At 54.3% G+C, this 18,023-nt stretch overlaps 1 protein-coding gene across 1 annotated transcript in view; it reads left to right on the forward strand.

Moving 5' to 3' along the window:
- ADAMTS2 (ADAM metallopeptidase with thrombospondin type 1 motif 2) overlaps positions 1-18,023 on the forward strand; it is a 224,622-nt gene that overhangs the window by 127,132 nt on the left and 79,467 nt on the right. Inside the window, exon 4 of the mRNA XM_026507732.4 lies at positions 3,751-3,953. Within this exon, the coding sequence (XP_026363517.2) occupies positions 3,751-3,953 (203 nt within the window). The remainder of the gene's footprint in view (positions 1-3,750; positions 3,954-18,023) is intronic.

The raw sequence follows: 18,023 nt of genomic DNA on the forward strand, positions 1-18,023 counted from the left end.
GATTCCCTGGAGGACAGGTGCTTTGGGATTCCCTGGATCAATTCTATTTCCCCTTATCCTGCCCTTTCCTTGATTCTCTGGGGCATCCTGCTTGATCCCCTCTGGAGACTTGAAAACTGGGGACAGCTCTTGGAAGCTTCTTGCCTTGTCATCCTCTGCTTGAGACATGAGCAACAGAAGCCCCAGCTGCCATGCAGAAGGGTTCCCCCCAGCACAGGGAATGCCGGGAATAAAATCTCTTTTGTTACCTTTTGGAAAGATGGGGTCCCGCTGCACATGCCCCCAGTCAGGGGGGCCCTGGCCTGCAGGGACCCAGTCTTCTGTCTCTCATGGATCAGCCACCCGTGGGGACCAGCAACTTCTTGTCCGGGAGGCAGTGTAGAGAGGGCAACAGGAGCTAGGCTGGTGTTGTCGTCCCACCTCAGCAGGAGATGGGCTGTGCTGACAGCTTGTTATCCTGGCCTGAAGCAGTAGTGAGGGATGGAGCAAAGGGCGGGGTGAGCTCTGTGTCACTGTGGCTTAGCACACGGGCTGTAGGCGTGCAGGAGCTCCAGGGGGAGGAGGGGAAAGTGGCAAAGAGCCCACCCCCACCCTGAAGGACTGAGAGGAGCACAGGCCCTTAGGCCAGGTGAGCAACCCAATACACATGGACGGGCCCAGAAGGCCAGCATTGGTGTCAGAATTCCTGGGCAGCTGACCCAGGACCAGACAGGAGCTGGAGCTCCTTGCAGCAGGACTTGGCATGAGGGACAGGCCTGCTAGGACCAGGGTGTGGTCAGGGTCTCTGCCTGGCCTGGGCTCCAGGACTAAGCCCATTGTCGGGAAATGGAAGAAACATCCAAGACTGACACGGTGGAAGGAATGTCAGCCTGGCTGCTCGGGTGGCCCTGGGCCTGGGAGCTTGGCAGACCCTGCTGATCTTGGGGCTGCTCCCATGTCCTGCCAGGCCTGAGTAGGGCTGAGGCTTCCAGGGGCTGGACTGCAGGGCAGGGCTGTCACCTGCCCCTCTCCTCATCTGCACTTTGACCTTGGACTTTGGGGCATCCCTACAGGGCTTGGGTCTTGGGGGAAGGTGTTCTAGAACATCATGTCCAAGTCACACCCCCAAATCATCATGATTAAAGGAATACCTGGAACAGTAATAATTATGCTTGGGGTGAAATTGTCATTTCTGTCGCATCTTTAGAACATGTTGGTGTTTTTAATGGACCCGTAACATAAATTGAGCCAAACACCATGCTTGCTTGGCAGAAGCAGCTACAGGATGCGTCCCAGCCAGCTCTGGCCCAGTGGCAGCCCCTTCACCACACCCCCCCCCCCACAGGGAACATTGGGAGTAGGGCACTGCACAGCAGCTCCCAGGATTAGGGCTAGGGGCACACTCCGATGCCTTCAGGGGGCAGGAGGGCAGCGAGAGCAGCAGGCCAGGTGGCCTGGGGACGCGGGCCCAGTGTGTCGTGTCAATCCTCAGCCCAGTGTTACCTGCCCGTCACTTCCCCCTAACCCGGTGACCCGATGTCCTGCTTCCTCAAGAGAAGATGCTATTCTAGATTTTGTTTAACATGAACTCTCCCAATTTTGACACACTGTCAACCAAATAAGTTATTTTTAAAACACCGTGTGGCGCTAATACATGCCTCTGTGGTCTGGTTTTGCCCCAGGGACCACCCATCAGTGACCCCTGGCTTGACAGGGGCAGAGGGGAACGTTTAGCCTCTTCCCCGGGGAAGGGTTTTCTTTTTTTTTTAATGGAAATTACCATTTTTCTGCTTCCCAAGGTGGTTCTGAAGGTGAGCTGTCCCTGCTTGTTGGAAATGCAAAGAAATAAATGTGTAAAAATAGAGTAGCAATTCCTCAAACCCCCTGTCAGGTTTAAGTAGCTGGTGTCTCCTCTGGGAGCAGCACGGATGGCCCTGAATCATCGCCAGGCAGCCCGGCAGAATGAGCAGCTCTGCATGGGCGCTGCCTGCATGCCTGCCCTCCCAGCCCCCGTCCCCGCCCCTGGAGGGGCCCTGTGCGTGTGTGTGTGTGTGTGTGTGTGTGTGCGCGCGCACGTGTGCAGGTCAGCGTGCCCCAGGGGATGGCAGGGCTGGAGCAGGGGCCACAGGGAACCCAGGAAGTATGGAAATGCAAGCAGCCACTCAGCCCCTGCCTGACTTAGTCCTTGGTTCTCTCAGAGCCCCCTTCCCCCCCTTTGGTTTCATCTCCTTCACCTTCTTCATCCCCACTTTCCCTCCTTGGTGCCTGTCCCGTGGCCAGATGGCAGCTTTGGGCCTCAAACCTCACAGACAGCAGGTGCAGAGGAGAGAGCTCCTGGCTGAGAGTCAGCCGGGCTGGAGTTCCATTAGTCTTTCTGTCTGTAAAGTGGGGACAGCCGTGTACACCACAGAGGCCCGTTTGTCAGCCCTGGCTGAGGAGACCTGGGCACCGAGTGGTGGGGCGGAGCCGAGGGCAGGCTGCCTCGCCTGACTTTGAGCTGCCACGCTGCCTTCTGAGGCCCTGTTCTGCCTCCAGCATCTGCCATGTGCCCCTGGGACATGGAGAGAGTTCCTGCTCCCGTCTGGAGGAGGCAGCAGACGAGAGGCTTCGGGGACAAGTGAGAATTATTCTGGAAGACTCTTTGTAGAAAGGTGGTGCTTCAGGGGGCATCGACCCCACCTCCAGCTACAAGGGACCACAGGGACTGGACACAACACCCTGGTGGGTGATGGCATGAAGACCTGAGATCCTAGGCCCTTCCCAGGGCTGGTATCTGGGAATGCCAAGGAGAAGCAGGACCCTGGGGTCACGGCCCCAGCATAGACACAGAGACCAGTACAGGGATGCAGGGGGCTTCCAGAAGGCTTTATTAGCAGGCAGGGTGGTCTGGGGCTGCCAGCAGTGACAAAGGTCAGCCTGGTCAGTTCAGCTGCCACCCTGAGAGGTGGGGGCAGGGAAGGGCTGGGAGCCTGAGCTCTGGTCCAGAGTGGGCTCCAGGTCCAGGGATGAAGGAGGAGAGAGCCGAGGCAGACACTGCAGCTGTGCAGACAGTGAGATGACCTTCTGGGGCCCTCGGCTGAGGCCCCTTGGACCCCCTCCCCCACCCCAGGCAGACTGTGGGGAAGCTGTCACTAGAGGGCCCTGGTCCCCTGCACAGTTCAGTCAGGCAGTCACCCATGTGTCCATTTAGTGCCCAGGGGTAGGCACGGCTGTGCCTGGGGGAGGAGTGCCCATGGGAGGTCTCGACCCTGAAGGGGGGTAGGTGGGCCTGGCCCACAGATGAGGGGCCTTGCTTCAGTGGAGGAAAGTTCCGGGAGGGGAGCTGCCTAAGGACACACCACCAGGGCTGGGCCTCAGTCTCCCTAGTTATAATGTGGTGGCCACACCGGGGAGGCCAGCCCTTTGGCACCTGGGCAGCTCTTCTCGGACATTCAAATGTGTGAGTGAGTGAAAAAAGCTGGTTCTGGCTCTGCCCGCTCCTGGCGGCATGATCTCAGCCTCTCCATTCATTGCTGGGTGCCAGGCCCGGGCTCAGTGATGGCCGTGGACTTGGTTTGCATGCTTCTGGGTCTGAGCCCACTTGGCATGCACTCTGCCCTCCCAGAATCTCAGTTCATTCTGTAAAATGGGGACCGTGTGGGTACTGTATGAGTTTTCACCAAGGTGATGGCCAGGCTGGTGCCAGGTTGCACCCAGGTGGGGTTTTGCCCTGTTTGGATGTCCCTGGGGAGCCTGGGCTGCTACTGCAGACTGTGTCCTCTGTCCTTCCAGGGGCCCCGCCGGGCAGCCTGGATAACCTCAGCCGCGCCCTGGGTGTCCTGGAGGAGCGTGTCAATGGCTCAAGGAGCAGGGCGCGAAGGCATGCCACCGACGGCGACTACAACATCGAGGTCCTGCTGGGCGTGGACGACTCTGTGGTCCAGTTCCACGGGAAGGAGCACGTGCAGAAGTACCTGCTCACGCTCATGAACATTGTAAGTGGGGGCCGGTAGCAGGGGTGGAGTGGGGCGGCTGACAGAGGTAACCAAGTCCACGCGCAAGACCCGCCGGGGCCCCCGTGGAGGGGCAGGTCAGGGGCAGGAGGATGGGCGTGAGCTGATGGCTGGGACGAGACACCCCTGCCTGTCTGTCCACCTTCTTCTCCGCTGGTCTTAGGTGAGTCATCGACCTTCTGGAATTCAGCCCTCTCATGGGCAGAGTGTGGCCGAAGTCCATTAGGTTTGCAGAGCGTGTTCTGTTTTGGAGAGTGTTGTCACACTTAATCTCATCTCGTTTCTGAAAAGTACCTTTATTGTAATCATAATCAAACAACCATGATGCCTGCCGTCATGAGTGACCAGGTGCCAGGCCCACGCCGGGCATCATCGTAGGCAGTCTTTGCACTAACTCTGTGAGACTGGTAATGTAACCTCTCGCCAGCCTTGAAAACGTGCGCTCTTCCCCCAGCATCACCCTGCCTTCCAGCCCAGCTGAGGGTCCTGCTGAAGGAGAACTGTTCTCTGTAGTCACACCAGCTCTTCTGATGCCAGATGTGTGGGTTTTCCTCACCGACACTAACTTCCCAGAGTTAGCACGGACCCCACGGGGCAAGACCAGCCCCACTTCAGACACCCCTCACAAGTCCTGCGTCGTCACCCGTTTGACCTGGTCGGAAGACTCCCCAGCCATAAATCAAGTGTTCCCCTCCTCAGGTTCACATGTCTGCCGGCACAGCTCACAGAACTCAGGAAAACCCTCCTTACGATCTCTGGTATATTCTGAAGGATGCAAGTCCAGAACAGTCAAATGGCAGAGACGCATGGGGCAGGGCAGGTGGGAAGGCGTTCAGAGCTTCCCTGCCCTCTTCGGGCACACTAGCCTCCCAGCGCCTCGGTGTGCTCACCCACCTGGAAGCTTGCAGAACTCCACAGTTTGGGGTTTTATGGAGTTTTTCTTGGCTGTGGGTGATTGAACTCAATCCCCAGCTCCTCTTTCTCCCTAGACGCCTGGGGCGGGGGCGGGGAGCAGTGCTGGAAGTTCCAACCTTCTGATCACCGGGTGGGTTCCTCTGGCAGCCAGCCCCCATCCTGAAGCTATCTAGAGCCCAGCAAGAGTCACCACATCACATGAACTCGGGTACAGTCGAAAGGGCTGCTCCTGTCACCCCTGTCCCTTGGACATTTACAGGGTTTAGGGGGTCTGTGTCAGGAACAGGGGGAGGGGGCGGGCAGAGACCAGTATGTATCTATTATTATGTCACATTTGGGTTGACTCCTGGACCCACCATGACCTGGTGTGGAGGGTCCCTCTGTCACACATGCCCCGTGCTGCATGAGCCAGGAGGAGGAAGTCTCGAACTTTCTCTTGGTTTTGCCGGAGAGTAAACTTCAGTTTATTCATGTACGCCCTCAAGCTCCACTGGACCCCAACTTCGGATTGTAGGATGGTTTGGTTAGCTTCTTGAAAAGCCTGAGAAATGCAAACATTCTTAAGTTGAAACATAGTTTATCATAGCAAAAAAAGGATTTTAGGAGATAAATTGGAGGAGCTGAGGAAAAGTAATTGGGGCAAGTCTTTTTTCCCTGTGGCATCCAGCAAGCGTTTATTGGACGCATGCTTGTCCCAGAGCATGGCATTCAGTCTGGGGCCCAGGGAGGAGGGGGGATGTCTGCCCCTCTAACCTGAGCTCCCCCTCCCAGTGTGGCGGGGGAGATGAGGCACCCTGCCTGAGCGTGCGTTGCCCTGACAATTAATATTCTGTAAGGCTCTGTGTCCTCCTTCAGGGCCGTGCACACCCTGAAGAAAGTCCCAGGAGCTGATGGAAGTCACACCCCCTTTGGTGGTCTTGGGGAGGAGGGAGACTGAGGAATCGTGAGTACATGAGATAAAGGATGACCTCCCAGAGCAACGTTGTCCAACAAAACCTTCTGCGCTGTCCGACGCAGAAGCCAGCCCTCGAGCACTTGAAACGTGGCTGGCATGATGGGAGAACTGAATTTTTATCTCATTTTATTTTCAAGGGAGTTTTACAATTTTAATTAAATAGTTTTTTGACTGTGGTAAACTATGAGTAAAGTTGACCCCCTTCACCGTTTTCAGGCATACAGTTCAGTGGCGTGAACTACTGTCGTGCAACCATCACCACCGTCCATCCCCTGCCGTCTTTCATCTTGCAGAGCAGAAACTGTCCCCATTAAACACTAACCCTCTCCACCCCCTCCTCCAGCCCCCGGCAACCACCATTCTACTTTCTGTCTCTGTGATTGTGACTACTCTAGGCACCTCATCTAAGACAACTGTTTGTCTTTTTGCGACTGGCTTATTTCACTTAGCATAATGTCCTCAAGGTTCATCACTGCCATGGCGCGTGCCAGAATGCCCTTCTGTTTAGAGCTGAAGCATAGCCCGTTATGTGTCTCTACCGTGTTGTGTTTCTTCATTCCCCCGTCAAGGGGCACTGGGTTTGCTTCCACTTCTTGGTTATTGTGAATAATGTGGCTTTGCACACGGGTGTACAAATACCTCTTCATGTCCCTGCTCTCGGTTCTTTCGGGTATATACCCAGGAGTGGAACTTAGGACTATAGGGCAGTTCTATTTTTTTATTTTTTGAGGAATCTCCATACTGTTTCCACAGCGGCCACACGATTTTGCATTCCCTCCCAGCAGGGCCTGAGGTTCCAGTTTCTCCACATCATCACCAATACTTGTTATTTTGGATGGTAGCCATTCAGTGGGTAATTGAATTTCTTTGTAATTAATTTACATTTGGATTTAGATCACCATTGTGACCAGTGGCTACCGTCTTGTGGCCTTGAGACCCTAGGGTGCTGGCTTGCTTGGAGCTGCAGCTGGAGCCCCGAGTGGCCCTGGAAGGCCTGGCCAGGGCAGGTCTCCCTCCCTCCGTAAGTACACAGCTGGTTATGGGGCTTCCCAGCCCAGAGCCAAGCCAGCAACGTGGAGGACAGATGTGGCGGCAGCTGGCCCAGACTGTGCTCCAAGTGAGGCATTTGGTCAGCTGTGAGGTCGTCCGGGGCCAGGGTGGAAACGCTTTCAGCTTCTGAGGCTTGGGGATCAGCCCTGGATGGACACAGCGTATCCCCTGAGGAAGACCATAAAGGTCCTGGGAGGAGGGTCTGGTGGGGGTTCTGATGGCAGGGACCCAGGGAATGCAGGCTCTGAGGAGGAGCAGAGGCCAAGGTGGGCAGGAGGCAGGTGTGGTTGGACCCTAGCAGCTCACAGCTAGGCTGGTTTCCCTCATCGTTCAGGGTGATTCTGCCTGTAGGGTTTCCCTTTGGGGTCTCTTTGTGGCAGAGTCTGGGCTGGGATGTGTGGGTCCTGGTGTGACATAGACATTTCAGGTTCCTTGGATGTCTCCCTTGCACCTAATCTGGGGCTGTGTGGCTAGTTTTACCTAGTGGCCTCCGTGTAAGGAAGTGATGTGTGTCACCTCTTGGCCAAGGCAGTTAAGAGCCAGTGTGTCCCTCCCTCTTGTCTTTCCCTAACACAGTGATCTTGGGAGCCATACATTCCAGTAGGTGGAGGTACAAAATGGGGCAGGACCATTCAGCCTGCATTGGACTGTGACGTGTATAAGGAAACACATACCAGCTTTATTGTGTTAAGCTCCTGATGAGGTGGAGACTTTGTTATGCAGCATAGCTCATCCTGTGCTGATTAATACACCTGGCACCTGACGATTCAGTCAACAAATGTTCTTTGGGCATCTTCTATATGTCAGGCAAGGGGTATAGCTGTGAGCAAGACAGGACATAGCCATAGCTTGCATTCTGGCCAGGGGCACAGATAATATTCAAGTGAAAAGCAAAAGAGATAATTTCAGATAAAGATAATGAAAGAAATAAAATAGTGAGGTGGAGAAGGGAGAAAGGCTGGGAAAGGTGGGCCACTTTATACAGGTGGTCAGCAAGGACATGCACAGAAATTAACATTGGAACTAAGACTTGACTGATAGTGGATTACTGTGGGAAGGGTCAGAATAGTTTTCAGAGGAAACAGGTGGTGCAAAGGCCCTGAGGCAGGAATGAGGTTAGCACATTCGAAAGTGTGAGAAAAGGCTATTTGGGGAACAAGGGGCCCAGGTAGGAAGGGAAGTTTCCAGTGAGCAGGGCCAGTCACTGGATGTGGAGAGGGACTTGGATGTGACCATAAGGGCAGTGGGAAATCGTTAGAGGTGCCACTTCCTTCCTGCATTTATGGGCAAGACATTTTATTCCCTTTTTTTTCATAGGGAAATGGGAATTAATCAATCTGTCCCTCTTTCCATCTTGGACTCTCTGGAAGGTGACAAGAGTTGGAAATGTTTGCTGAGCATCCCAAGAGCCACCTGGGTGCAGAAAAGGTCTCATGGCGTTCAGACTCCCCACCCTCACCAACCCATTCCAGCACCTCCTGGCAGGTTCTATTTCCTACTTTTCCTCCCTAAATCTAGAAAATAACATTCTTCATTTATTAAAAGATGCTGTATCTAACACAGACAACATATTATTTATGATGGAAAATTAGAATATATTCCTATAGGTATGTGAATATTTTCTCCTACTACCACATTTTAATGGTGGCATCACATTGAATCACATGGCATACTTTTTATGTAACTGATTATTGATATGACATATTCATATAACAAAATTAATTTCTCTATTAGAGGTCAAATCGGCCACTAAGCTGTAGTGAACATCCTTACAGCTAAATCTATCACTTGTCCTTTACTACTGTTCCTTAAACTGTGTCCCTAAAAGTGTAGTGCCTGGTCAACAGATATGTGCATTCTAAAGCTTTCTCTGCTGGAATGTTCTCTGTTAGGGTTTCACCTATTCACACTCCATTGAGCAAATGCCTGTTTCCCCTCCTCCTCATACCACTGAATCCTTTTCACCTATGGTAATTTGAAAGCTATAGCTGGGATATGCTTTTTGTCATTAAGTTGTATTTATTTTATGGTAATGAGGTTGTGTTTGTTAAAAAAAAATATATATATATATATATATATATATATATATATATATATATATACTTTAAAACAGCAATCATCTTCCATGTTTAGGATGGGCCTATCTATGTCCTTTATTCTCTTGGGATATTAGTTTCTTTCTTGTTAATTTGAAGAATCTTTATATTAGAATAGGCTAAATTTTTTCTTTGTCATGTGGGTGGGAAATATTATCCACGGTTTGGTTCTTTGCCCTTTGTTTTGTTTGGGGGCAGTTTGTGATGGTTTATGTTTTTGTGTATAGTGGTGTCCTGAGATCTTTCTCTCCTCGGCTTTTCCCTTGGGTGCTGTGTTTGGTACTTCATGTCCTCCCCCAGCAGTTAATTTTCTGGAGTTTCACTCCGGTTCCCCTGGCAGACTCCCATGGCTTGTTGTCAGCAGCATCATTTCCCAAACCCATGGCCTTGCACTGACCACCTGGCCTTTCTTACTGAGTTCAGCCACAGCAGCCCTATACCCAGTCCTATTATCAAACCCCTGGGGCCCAGGGCAAACTGAAGGTAAGGGCCCTGGTCACTGGTCCATGAACTCGGGAACACAAGCCCTGCACTGAGACCCCGCAGCCCAGCCTGGCCATCCCCAGATACCTGATGTGGTCTGTGCATCCTGCCTCAGGGCCCCATTCTCCATGGCCCTCCTGCTTGTCCAGAGGCTCAGCCCAAAGCTACACCCACTCTCGGCTTTCTGCCCAGGTGAAGAAGGCTGTGCCTAAGAGGGCGCTAGGGCCTTCTGAGCATTGGGGACAGGCTTTGGGCAGTGACCTCATTCTCTGGGGCCCTCACACTGGTTTTTAGCTCTCAAATGCCAGAGCCTCAAAGATTGCCAGCAAACCCGGGATTAGGCCCCGTCCCCTTGGCCCTGGGGTCCTTAGTCTGGTCAGAGAGGCTGGGAAGCCCATCTGAGAGCCTCTATCCACTGCTCAAGGGAGGAAGGGTCTCCCTGCTAGCGCTGGGAGGGCTGTGAGAGCAGAACTAGGAGCTGTGGCCAGGTAGGTGGCCTGTCTAGCCACGCTGGCTCCTCAGGCCCCATTCCCGCACTGCTGCTGGGCCCCACCTGGGCTCCCTGCTTCAATGTGGCTCTCAACGGCTGGCCTCCCTCCTCTGTCATTCCATTCCTGCTCCTGCTCCTGCTCCTGCCTGCCTTCAACCCTGGCTCATGCTATGGCCTCCACTGGACCCAGCTCTGGGAATGAGGAGGCTCCCTCTGCCCAGGACTCCCCTCTTTCACAGGCTCTCAGTGCACTGGGAACTGCTGTTCCGTTTGACCCTTTCTCCTTAGAAATGTGTTCCATGCTGTGCCTGATGCTCCCAGGCTGGGCTGCGGTCAACACGCCTGAACACACCTGCTGGTATATTGGGGCATAACCACATTTTCACAGACCTGCTTTGCCAGCCCCTGAGCTAGTCTGTGCTTCCAAACTTGGTGCTGTGGCCGTGTGTGTCTGGAGGCCCCAGGAGCCGAGCTAGGATGCAGCCTCCCTGTTCATGGCCCCTCCAGTTACCTTGCCAGGCACAGATGGTGGCTGTTCTCCTGGCTCAGGTGACGAATACCTTATGGGAAGACTAGAGCCTTGATTAAAGGAACATGTTCACACGTGCATTTTGAAAAGTGAAATTCGTGCCAAGACTTCAAGAAATCTACAATTTGGGCCCCAAACTGGTGTTGCTTATGTGGGCTTATAGCCTTTAGCTGAAGCACTAACTAATCCTGCTCTTCCCTGAGAAACCAAAGGCCTTTGTGTGTTACTTGGGATCTCAGTAGCCACAAAGAGAACTGCCTAGGGAGCTGCTGGTCCCATTGCCCTCCTTGCAGGTGTGAGGCAGACTATCGCGGTGGGCGATGGCCTGCCCCAGAAGGTGGCCCACGATCCTCTCTTTGCCTCTGATAACGTCCGCCAGAGGCCACAGAGACCACCGAGGCCATTGAGGCCACCACGGTGTGCCCCAGAAGTGCCACTCCTTTTGGATGGCAAACATTTTAAAACATCAATTTTATATGAAACCAGCCTTGGGCATGTTACTGAGTTAAAGCAAAATGCACAGAACTTTTCAAGATAAACAGAGATTCTAAAGTAAGTTTCCCAAAACTACAGCCCAAGGGCCAAATCTGGCCCATCATCCTTTTTTTAAAATAAAGTTTTGGGATCCAGCCCACACCCACTCATTTATGAATAGTCTGTGGCTGCTTTTGGGCCATCACAGCAGAGTAGCCGGGACAGAGACATGTGGTCCATAGCACTGAACACGGTCACTTCCTGGTGCTGAGGAAATATTTGTTATCCGGCTCTAAAGAAATCTCCCGCATGCTCTGAGCTCACCTTGAGTTGTGGCCCCAGTGCTCTAGAGGTTGCATTCACGTCCCACTGTGTGTCTGTACTAGTGAAGTGACTGGTATAGAATGAGGACCAGCTTTGGAGCCAGAAACGGCTACATCTTAGTCCTGGCTTTTACATACCTGGCAAAGTTCCCACCTTGCCCTGCGCTTGGTTTCTTCATCTTTATACCTTCCACAGACTCTGAGAACCCCTAAAGGCTTGCATAGTCCCCAGGAGACTAGGCTCCCCTCACCCTTTTCAGCCCACCAGTCCTCTGCAGCTGGAGCAGCCTTTTCCTGCAGGCCACCATCAGGGACCTCGCCCTTGAGCTGAGTAAGCTCCACCCTCTCCTAGCTCAGACCTCCGTCCACCCCCACCCCGACCCTAGCCTTGCCAGCTCAGTGGACCTGTGAGGTCACTTTGGGGATTCTTTCAAAAGCAATGAAATGAGCTGGTCCTAAGAATCATTTTAAAACAGTAGAGTAGGAAGAGCAGATTTCTGGACAGACAGAGCTGTCTCTCCCAGCTGTGTTAACTGCTTGTGTTCCGGAAGAATTCCTGAGCCCCCAGATCATCTCTTCTGCGGAGGGCAGATACGCTCCTTAGGCCTACAGAGAATTGTGCTCTGCAGAGGCTTCTGAGCTTTACAAGTAGAGGCCATACCCTTTGACACCCCTAGCATGGGGACAGGCCTCTGTACAGTATGTTCTTAAACAAGTTTTGTTGAATGAATGATTTCTGTCTGTGCCAGGATTCCGATATTTTTCCTCTTTTCTTTTCTAATTTAATCCAGAAATTGGCCTGGGTTTACCAAAGCCCTGCCAGGGTTTGCAAATAATCAGAGGCATACAGGCTCCATTTCTCACCAACTTCCAAGAATGTTGGGGCCGTGTGGTGATGGTGGGGAAGGCCTTGGCAGGACCGAAATGTTTTCTGCTGGTCCCCCAGGGGGACAGGGGAGGGGGGCGGTGTCATCTCGTGAACTGGCCCTGGAATTACAAACTAGCCAGGGCGAAGGCGCTGCCCCCAGTCCCCGTTCGCATGTCTCTGGCTCTGGTTCCTGGGAAAGAGAAAACCATGTCTGGAACCGGACGCTGAAACTGGCTTCCCGTAAGTTGAAGGGAAGTGAGCAGGGCTCTCCGGCACGGGGCGGGGGCGGGGGGGGGCACGTTTGGGGTTGGGCCTGGCCAGAGCACGAGTGGGAGAACAGGGAGCAGAAGTTCCCATCATGGCACGGCAGCTGCCCCAGGCCCCGGGCTGTGCTGGCACTGTGGGCAATAGCGGGGCATCTTCACACGTGTCCCATTGGCCTGAGAACACGGCCCCGTGTGCTGCCAAGGAGATACAGCCATCAGGGCCGGCGGTGTGTGCATGAGGCAGATAGAATGCTTGAGATGGGGCCACACTCTCCTATGCTGACAGGCGCCAGGCAGGAGGCATAAGCCCGGGTAAAGGTGGCTGTGGGCAGTAGGGAGTGGTGGGGACTGGGGTGACAGGAGAGGCCACACCCCTGGAGGTCCCCTCCTTGGTCCTGAGCACTAGTGGTCACAGAGGAAGAAGTGGACCCACTGTTGCCAGCTCTTCTGTTTTTTCATGAGAAACTGGAAATCCAACTTTTATGGGAAATTTAATTATTTTTCAATGTCAGCAACAAATTGAAATTAAGACCTCACATTGTACAAGTGAATCAGAACACGACCGCAGGACAAGTCTGGCCAGTCAGCTGGTGGATGGTTCCTTCTGGCCTAGAAGAAAGGAGGCAACTGCCTGCCCTGCTGTGTCCGTGATAGGGGATAATTAATGCTACCTCCCAGGGCTGGCGTGAGCGTGACTCGAGTTAAACACCAGAAAAGTGCTTCGCAGCATGCTGGGCCCGTGGAGAGCATCCTGTGGACGTGAGCCATTCCTGGCTATGTGTTTGTGCATTGGGCACTCTCTGAACCCCTGGCCTAAGTCGGGCCCCATTCTGGGCACTGGGGTATAGAAGCGAGCTGTCATGTCCCTGTGCTGAGAGAGTTTGGAACGTGAGAGGGCTGGGGAGCAAGGAAAGGAAGAGTAATGACACCGTGGTTAATGTAAGTGCTGATTGTGCAAATTGAGGGCATTCTGAGGTCACAGGGAAGAGCGCCTCAGACGAGGGCCACTTGAGCTGCCCCAGAGCAGAGGCAGGGGTTAACGAGGAGGGGAGCCTGGTGCGTGCAGGTGTTGCTGAAGGTGATAGAACAGCATGTGCAAAGGCCCAGTGGCATCACCGCATCACAGTATGAGGTTGGGCCCTGCCGGGGTGTAGGGTGCTGGAGTGAAGCAGGAGATGAGGTTGGCAAAGCCTTTTGTGTCGGGCTGAGGGGCACCCAAGAGGGTTGATGCTTGGGGTCCCCTGCCATACTATGACAGGGAAGTGATGAGGTTTGTTTGGGGTCTAAAAAGAGAAACTTCTCTCTTTAAGAGTGTGGGACTCATGCTTTCTGTTATCAGAAACTCCTCCCCCCACAGCCTGGGGAGACTGAGGTTTTATGCTTGGCAGCCCCATGTGAGGAGGCACTAAGCTGACGTGTCCACGTTGTCCCGGTGGCTCCATGAGTTCCCTCTCCTGGGTAAGCTCAGCGAGGCTCAGAGAGGTTGAGTGGTGCAGCTAGGGCATGGCAGATGGGATTCACATGCGTGGGGGAAGATGGGCCCTCCCTGGGGACCTGGCCCAGGTGCCTGTCCCCTCCCTGCTGTTGTGGCCTAAAGAGCGAGCGCTCCCAGATCCTTGAGGAAGAGCCAAGGCATGTTCTCACCTTGGCTCTTGGATCTCCCAGCAGCGTTTGACATCACTTGCCCTTGCCCCAGATCGTTTTCCATCGACTTCTGTGCCTCTCCTGGTTTTTCCTCTGGCTTTTCCATCTATTGTGCCTTCCTGTTCTCTCTAAGATTTGCTCGCTCACTCATTCACCCATCCAGTGGCTGTTTACAGAGCACCTGCCTGTGCCAGACTTAGCTGGAATGTGCTGCTGAGGAAGCCTGGTGTTTGTGTGTGTGTGTGGGGGGGGGCGTCCTGCCTGCACAGAGCTCACATTGCAGTGGGGGCGGGATAGACAATAGGACAGTAGACACCTCCCCCCGCTGCAGTGATGATCACGTAGGTGGAGAAAGTTCCAGTGGGGGGGTACCATGCTACCTCTTCTTCCCTGAAGCGTGTGGCACCCCACCCCACCCCCAGGATTCTCCCTGACCTCCCTCCCCTCTCCAGGAGGCCAGCTGACAGGTGATGTGGAAATCTGGGAGCAGCTTGCCCTTGGCCTCACTGGGGGAGCTGATGGTTGTCAACGCAGGAGTTAGAGTCCTCGTGGACAAGGAGGGCCAGGCATCGTCACTCCTTGGTGACAGCTAGAGGCAGCTGCGGACCTTGTCTCTGCAGACTCCAGCAAGGAGGTGACAGCGGAGCTGGAAAAGCAGAGAGTGTGGCACCCCACTGGCTCCCGGTCTGGGCCAGCCTGCGCTTCGCTGCCAGCCTGCTCCATCAGTGCCAAATTCCCATGCAGTGATCCTGGGGGGTCCTGCTCCATTGCCAGGGGCATGCTTGGTGGCGGGTCTCGAGAGGATTAGGAGTTCATAGAAAAGTGTGACACACATTGAACATCAAACTCAGGGGGTTTGCTTATCTGCTTTGCATGTTCAGCACTTAGCAAAGGGCCCAGCACATAATAGGTATTGAGTAAACACCTTTTGAGTAAATTAGTGAGTGAGTGAATTCTCATAAAGTGACTAGGTCCCACAGACTCCCATAAAAAAAAAAAAATAGACTCTACCTGTCCATGGAAAAGATGTCCCAGTAGGCTAAGTGTCTTTGTCCCTTCCTTATGATCAAAGTTTTTTCTCCACCGTAGATGCTAGAAGCTTGAATCATCAGGTCACAAGGACGCACGGTTTTAATTTCAGATTTGCCAAATGGCACTCTCAAAAGCCTTTGCCCCTTGGGGCGCCTGGGTAGCGCAGTCGTTAAGCGTCTGCCTTTGGCTCAGGGCGTGATCCCGGCGTTCCAGGATCGAGTCCCACATCGGGCTCCTCCGCTGGGAGCCTGCTTCTTCCTCTCCCACTCCCCCTGCTGTGTTCCCTCTCTCACTGGCTGTCTCTCTGTCACATAAATAAATAAAATCTTAAAAAAAAAAAAAAAAAAAAAGCCTTTGCCCCAGTTCCCACTTGTATTTCAGTGGGTGAATTTCTCAATCTCTTGGAGCCTCAGTTTCCCCACTGGTAAAACAGCGCTAATAAAGCTCACTCAGCAGGGTGTGGGAGGTAAAGATGATGACTTGAGGAGGCACTCGGCACAGGTCTTAGAAGGTCATAGCTTACCAACGAGGCGTCATAGTCATTCCTTTGTCTGTGACATCTGCCAAACCAGCCCAGCTCTTGTCCTTGAGAAGCTTGGCTCTCATAGGGACACACTCACCTGCTTTAGGTCAGTAAGGTGGACAGGGGCCCAGCTAGCACCCTCTGCCTGACTGGGGAGTAGGTCACCGTGGAGGGGAGCCCAGAGCTGGGGCTATTTCCTGCTGAAGGAGCCACACCCTTGGCGTGTCCCAGGAATGGGACAGGTGGGGTGGGGCAGGCTTGGGGACTTGGGGCCCGGAGGCCCCAGGGGGATGGAACCAGCCAGATGGAGGGAGCTTGGGTTTCATCCTAAAGCTTTAAGAGCTAACAGTTTCTCGAGCCCCTCGGCTCTCAGGGCGCAGGTCCAGTGGAGGGAGAGGGCAGCTGACAATCTAACAAACTCATGAGGGCATTCAAGATGGTGATGGTGGCAGAGGAAACAGCCTGCAGGGGAGCAGCATCCGAGTTAGCATAGCAAGCACCCAGCGAACATGGGACATGGGCCCGGGGAGCGGGAGACAGCCAGATGTGGGGGCAGGGCGGTGCACAAACCTCCTCCCTGCGCATGTCTGGCAACGAGAACTTGTGCCTCCAAGACATGTCCCTTTGGTCCTGGGTTCCCTGGGTAGCAGAGGGCGTTCATCTGCCTTCTCTTCTGCCAGTTGGTTCCCATGCTCCACACTTCGGGCTGTTTGGTCTGAGCCTGGGCCCAGGTGGGTTAAGGAAGAGCTGGCAGGGGAGCTCGGTGACTCAGACAGACTCTGATGGTGGGAAGGGCCACGTGCCGCGTGCAAGGACAAAACCACTTCCTACTGTGTTCAAGGAGGTTCCTTATGCCCTGGATGTTAGGAAGGGCGCTAAATGTGAGTGAACCACTCTCAGAGAGGGCTGTGTTCGCGGCAGACAAGCCTGGCAGTGAGTCGAATGCTGAGAGGAGGCTTGGAGCAAAGCTGCTGAATTTTGCTGGGAGCTCTGAATTCCTTGGGAGCCCTGCCTGTGCCGGGGACACAGATGACAGTCTAAACTGTCCTGGTTTTCTCAGTCTTTTCTGGGTCAACGCCTGTTTGGCAGGGTCCCTCCCTTCCCCTTCATCACGTGGAGACCCCTGGGGCCCTGGCAGCAGTGGGGATGCTGGCCTGAGCCCTGGCCATTTTTGCTGTGGGGGGGGGTGTCGGGTCCAGCCCTGGGGCCCTTTACCTGGACTGCTCAGGTGTGCCGGGCCCCACCTGGTCCAGGGCAGGTGCTGTGATGCCTTGTCCCCTCTGCAGCCTCTCTCGGTCCACAGCCAGCATAAGACAAGAGCTTCTGGAGCCCACGCACACCCCTCTGGGGCTGGGGGGAACCAGGTTGCTGCTTGGGCTGCTTCATTCGCACAAGCCCCCCCATTTCTCACCTGGCACTTAGCGCTACATTGGGAGCGGACTCTGCCATCAGAGTCCAAGTGGGAAGCAGGACCCATAGCCCTCAGAATCTATCTGTTTGACCCTGAGGGTGTGGGGGGCAGTGGCAGGGATGGGGCGCCGTGACCCTGGGTCTGATGTCGTACCGCTCCTCAGCCGCCTTCCCTGACTTCCTTCATCAGGCAAGGCACTTTCTCCTCCCCTTTTGCTGTCCCCAGGGATTTCCTGGGTACCTTGGCCACACCTCCTCACGATGGCATCTTACCTCTCTTTCTTGGGCTCAAAATGGTGAAAGGGCAGCAGAAAAATGGGAATCACAGAAGGCAAGAAAAAGCATTGTTTTCAGATGACATCACTGTGCCCAGTTGAACACAGGTGACAGAGATCACAGCACAGGGGTGAAGGTCATGCTCAAACTCAGACTGGTTGAGGGTAGGTGAGGGTGCCATGAGGTCTTGCCATGAGGGGCCCCTCCCCCAAAAGCTTCTTCTGGTTGAGACACCATGTCGGTCCCTGGGGCTCTGTGGTCAGGTAGTGCCGAGGAGCTCCGGGGAACATCAGAGAGGCTATGCCCCTGGGCTCTCCGGGGCCGGGGTTGCTGCTAGCAAGAATCAAGATCCCTGCCTTCTCTGTGCTCCTTCCCTGCCAGTGGCCTCAGGGGAACAGCAGGCCCTGGCCTGCAGCCTCAGCAGAGTCTGTCTTTCTCTGTTCCATAGCATTACCCCCTTTCTGATGAGTTGTTGGTCAGTGAGTGGGAATGTCTGGTCCCACATGGTGGGGTGGCCGTCCCTTACCCGCAGCGGGGCCTGGCAGGGAGAACCCCTGGTGTGGATCACACACACACATACGCACACATACCCCTCTGGTGGGCAGCAGCGTGGGCTTCGGAAAATGCCTGGCATACACTGCTGTCCACCAAGGCCCTTCTGGGTGGCCCCGAGGAGAGCGCCCAGCGGGCCTGGGAGCGTACTATATGCCTGGGGTTT

Source organism: Ursus arctos, unplaced genomic scaffold (assembly GCF_023065955.2).
Source record: "Ursus arctos isolate Adak ecotype North America unplaced genomic scaffold, UrsArc2.0 scaffold_5, whole genome shotgun sequence".
Classification (NCBI taxonomy): domain Eukaryota; kingdom Metazoa; phylum Chordata; class Mammalia; order Carnivora; family Ursidae; genus Ursus; species Ursus arctos.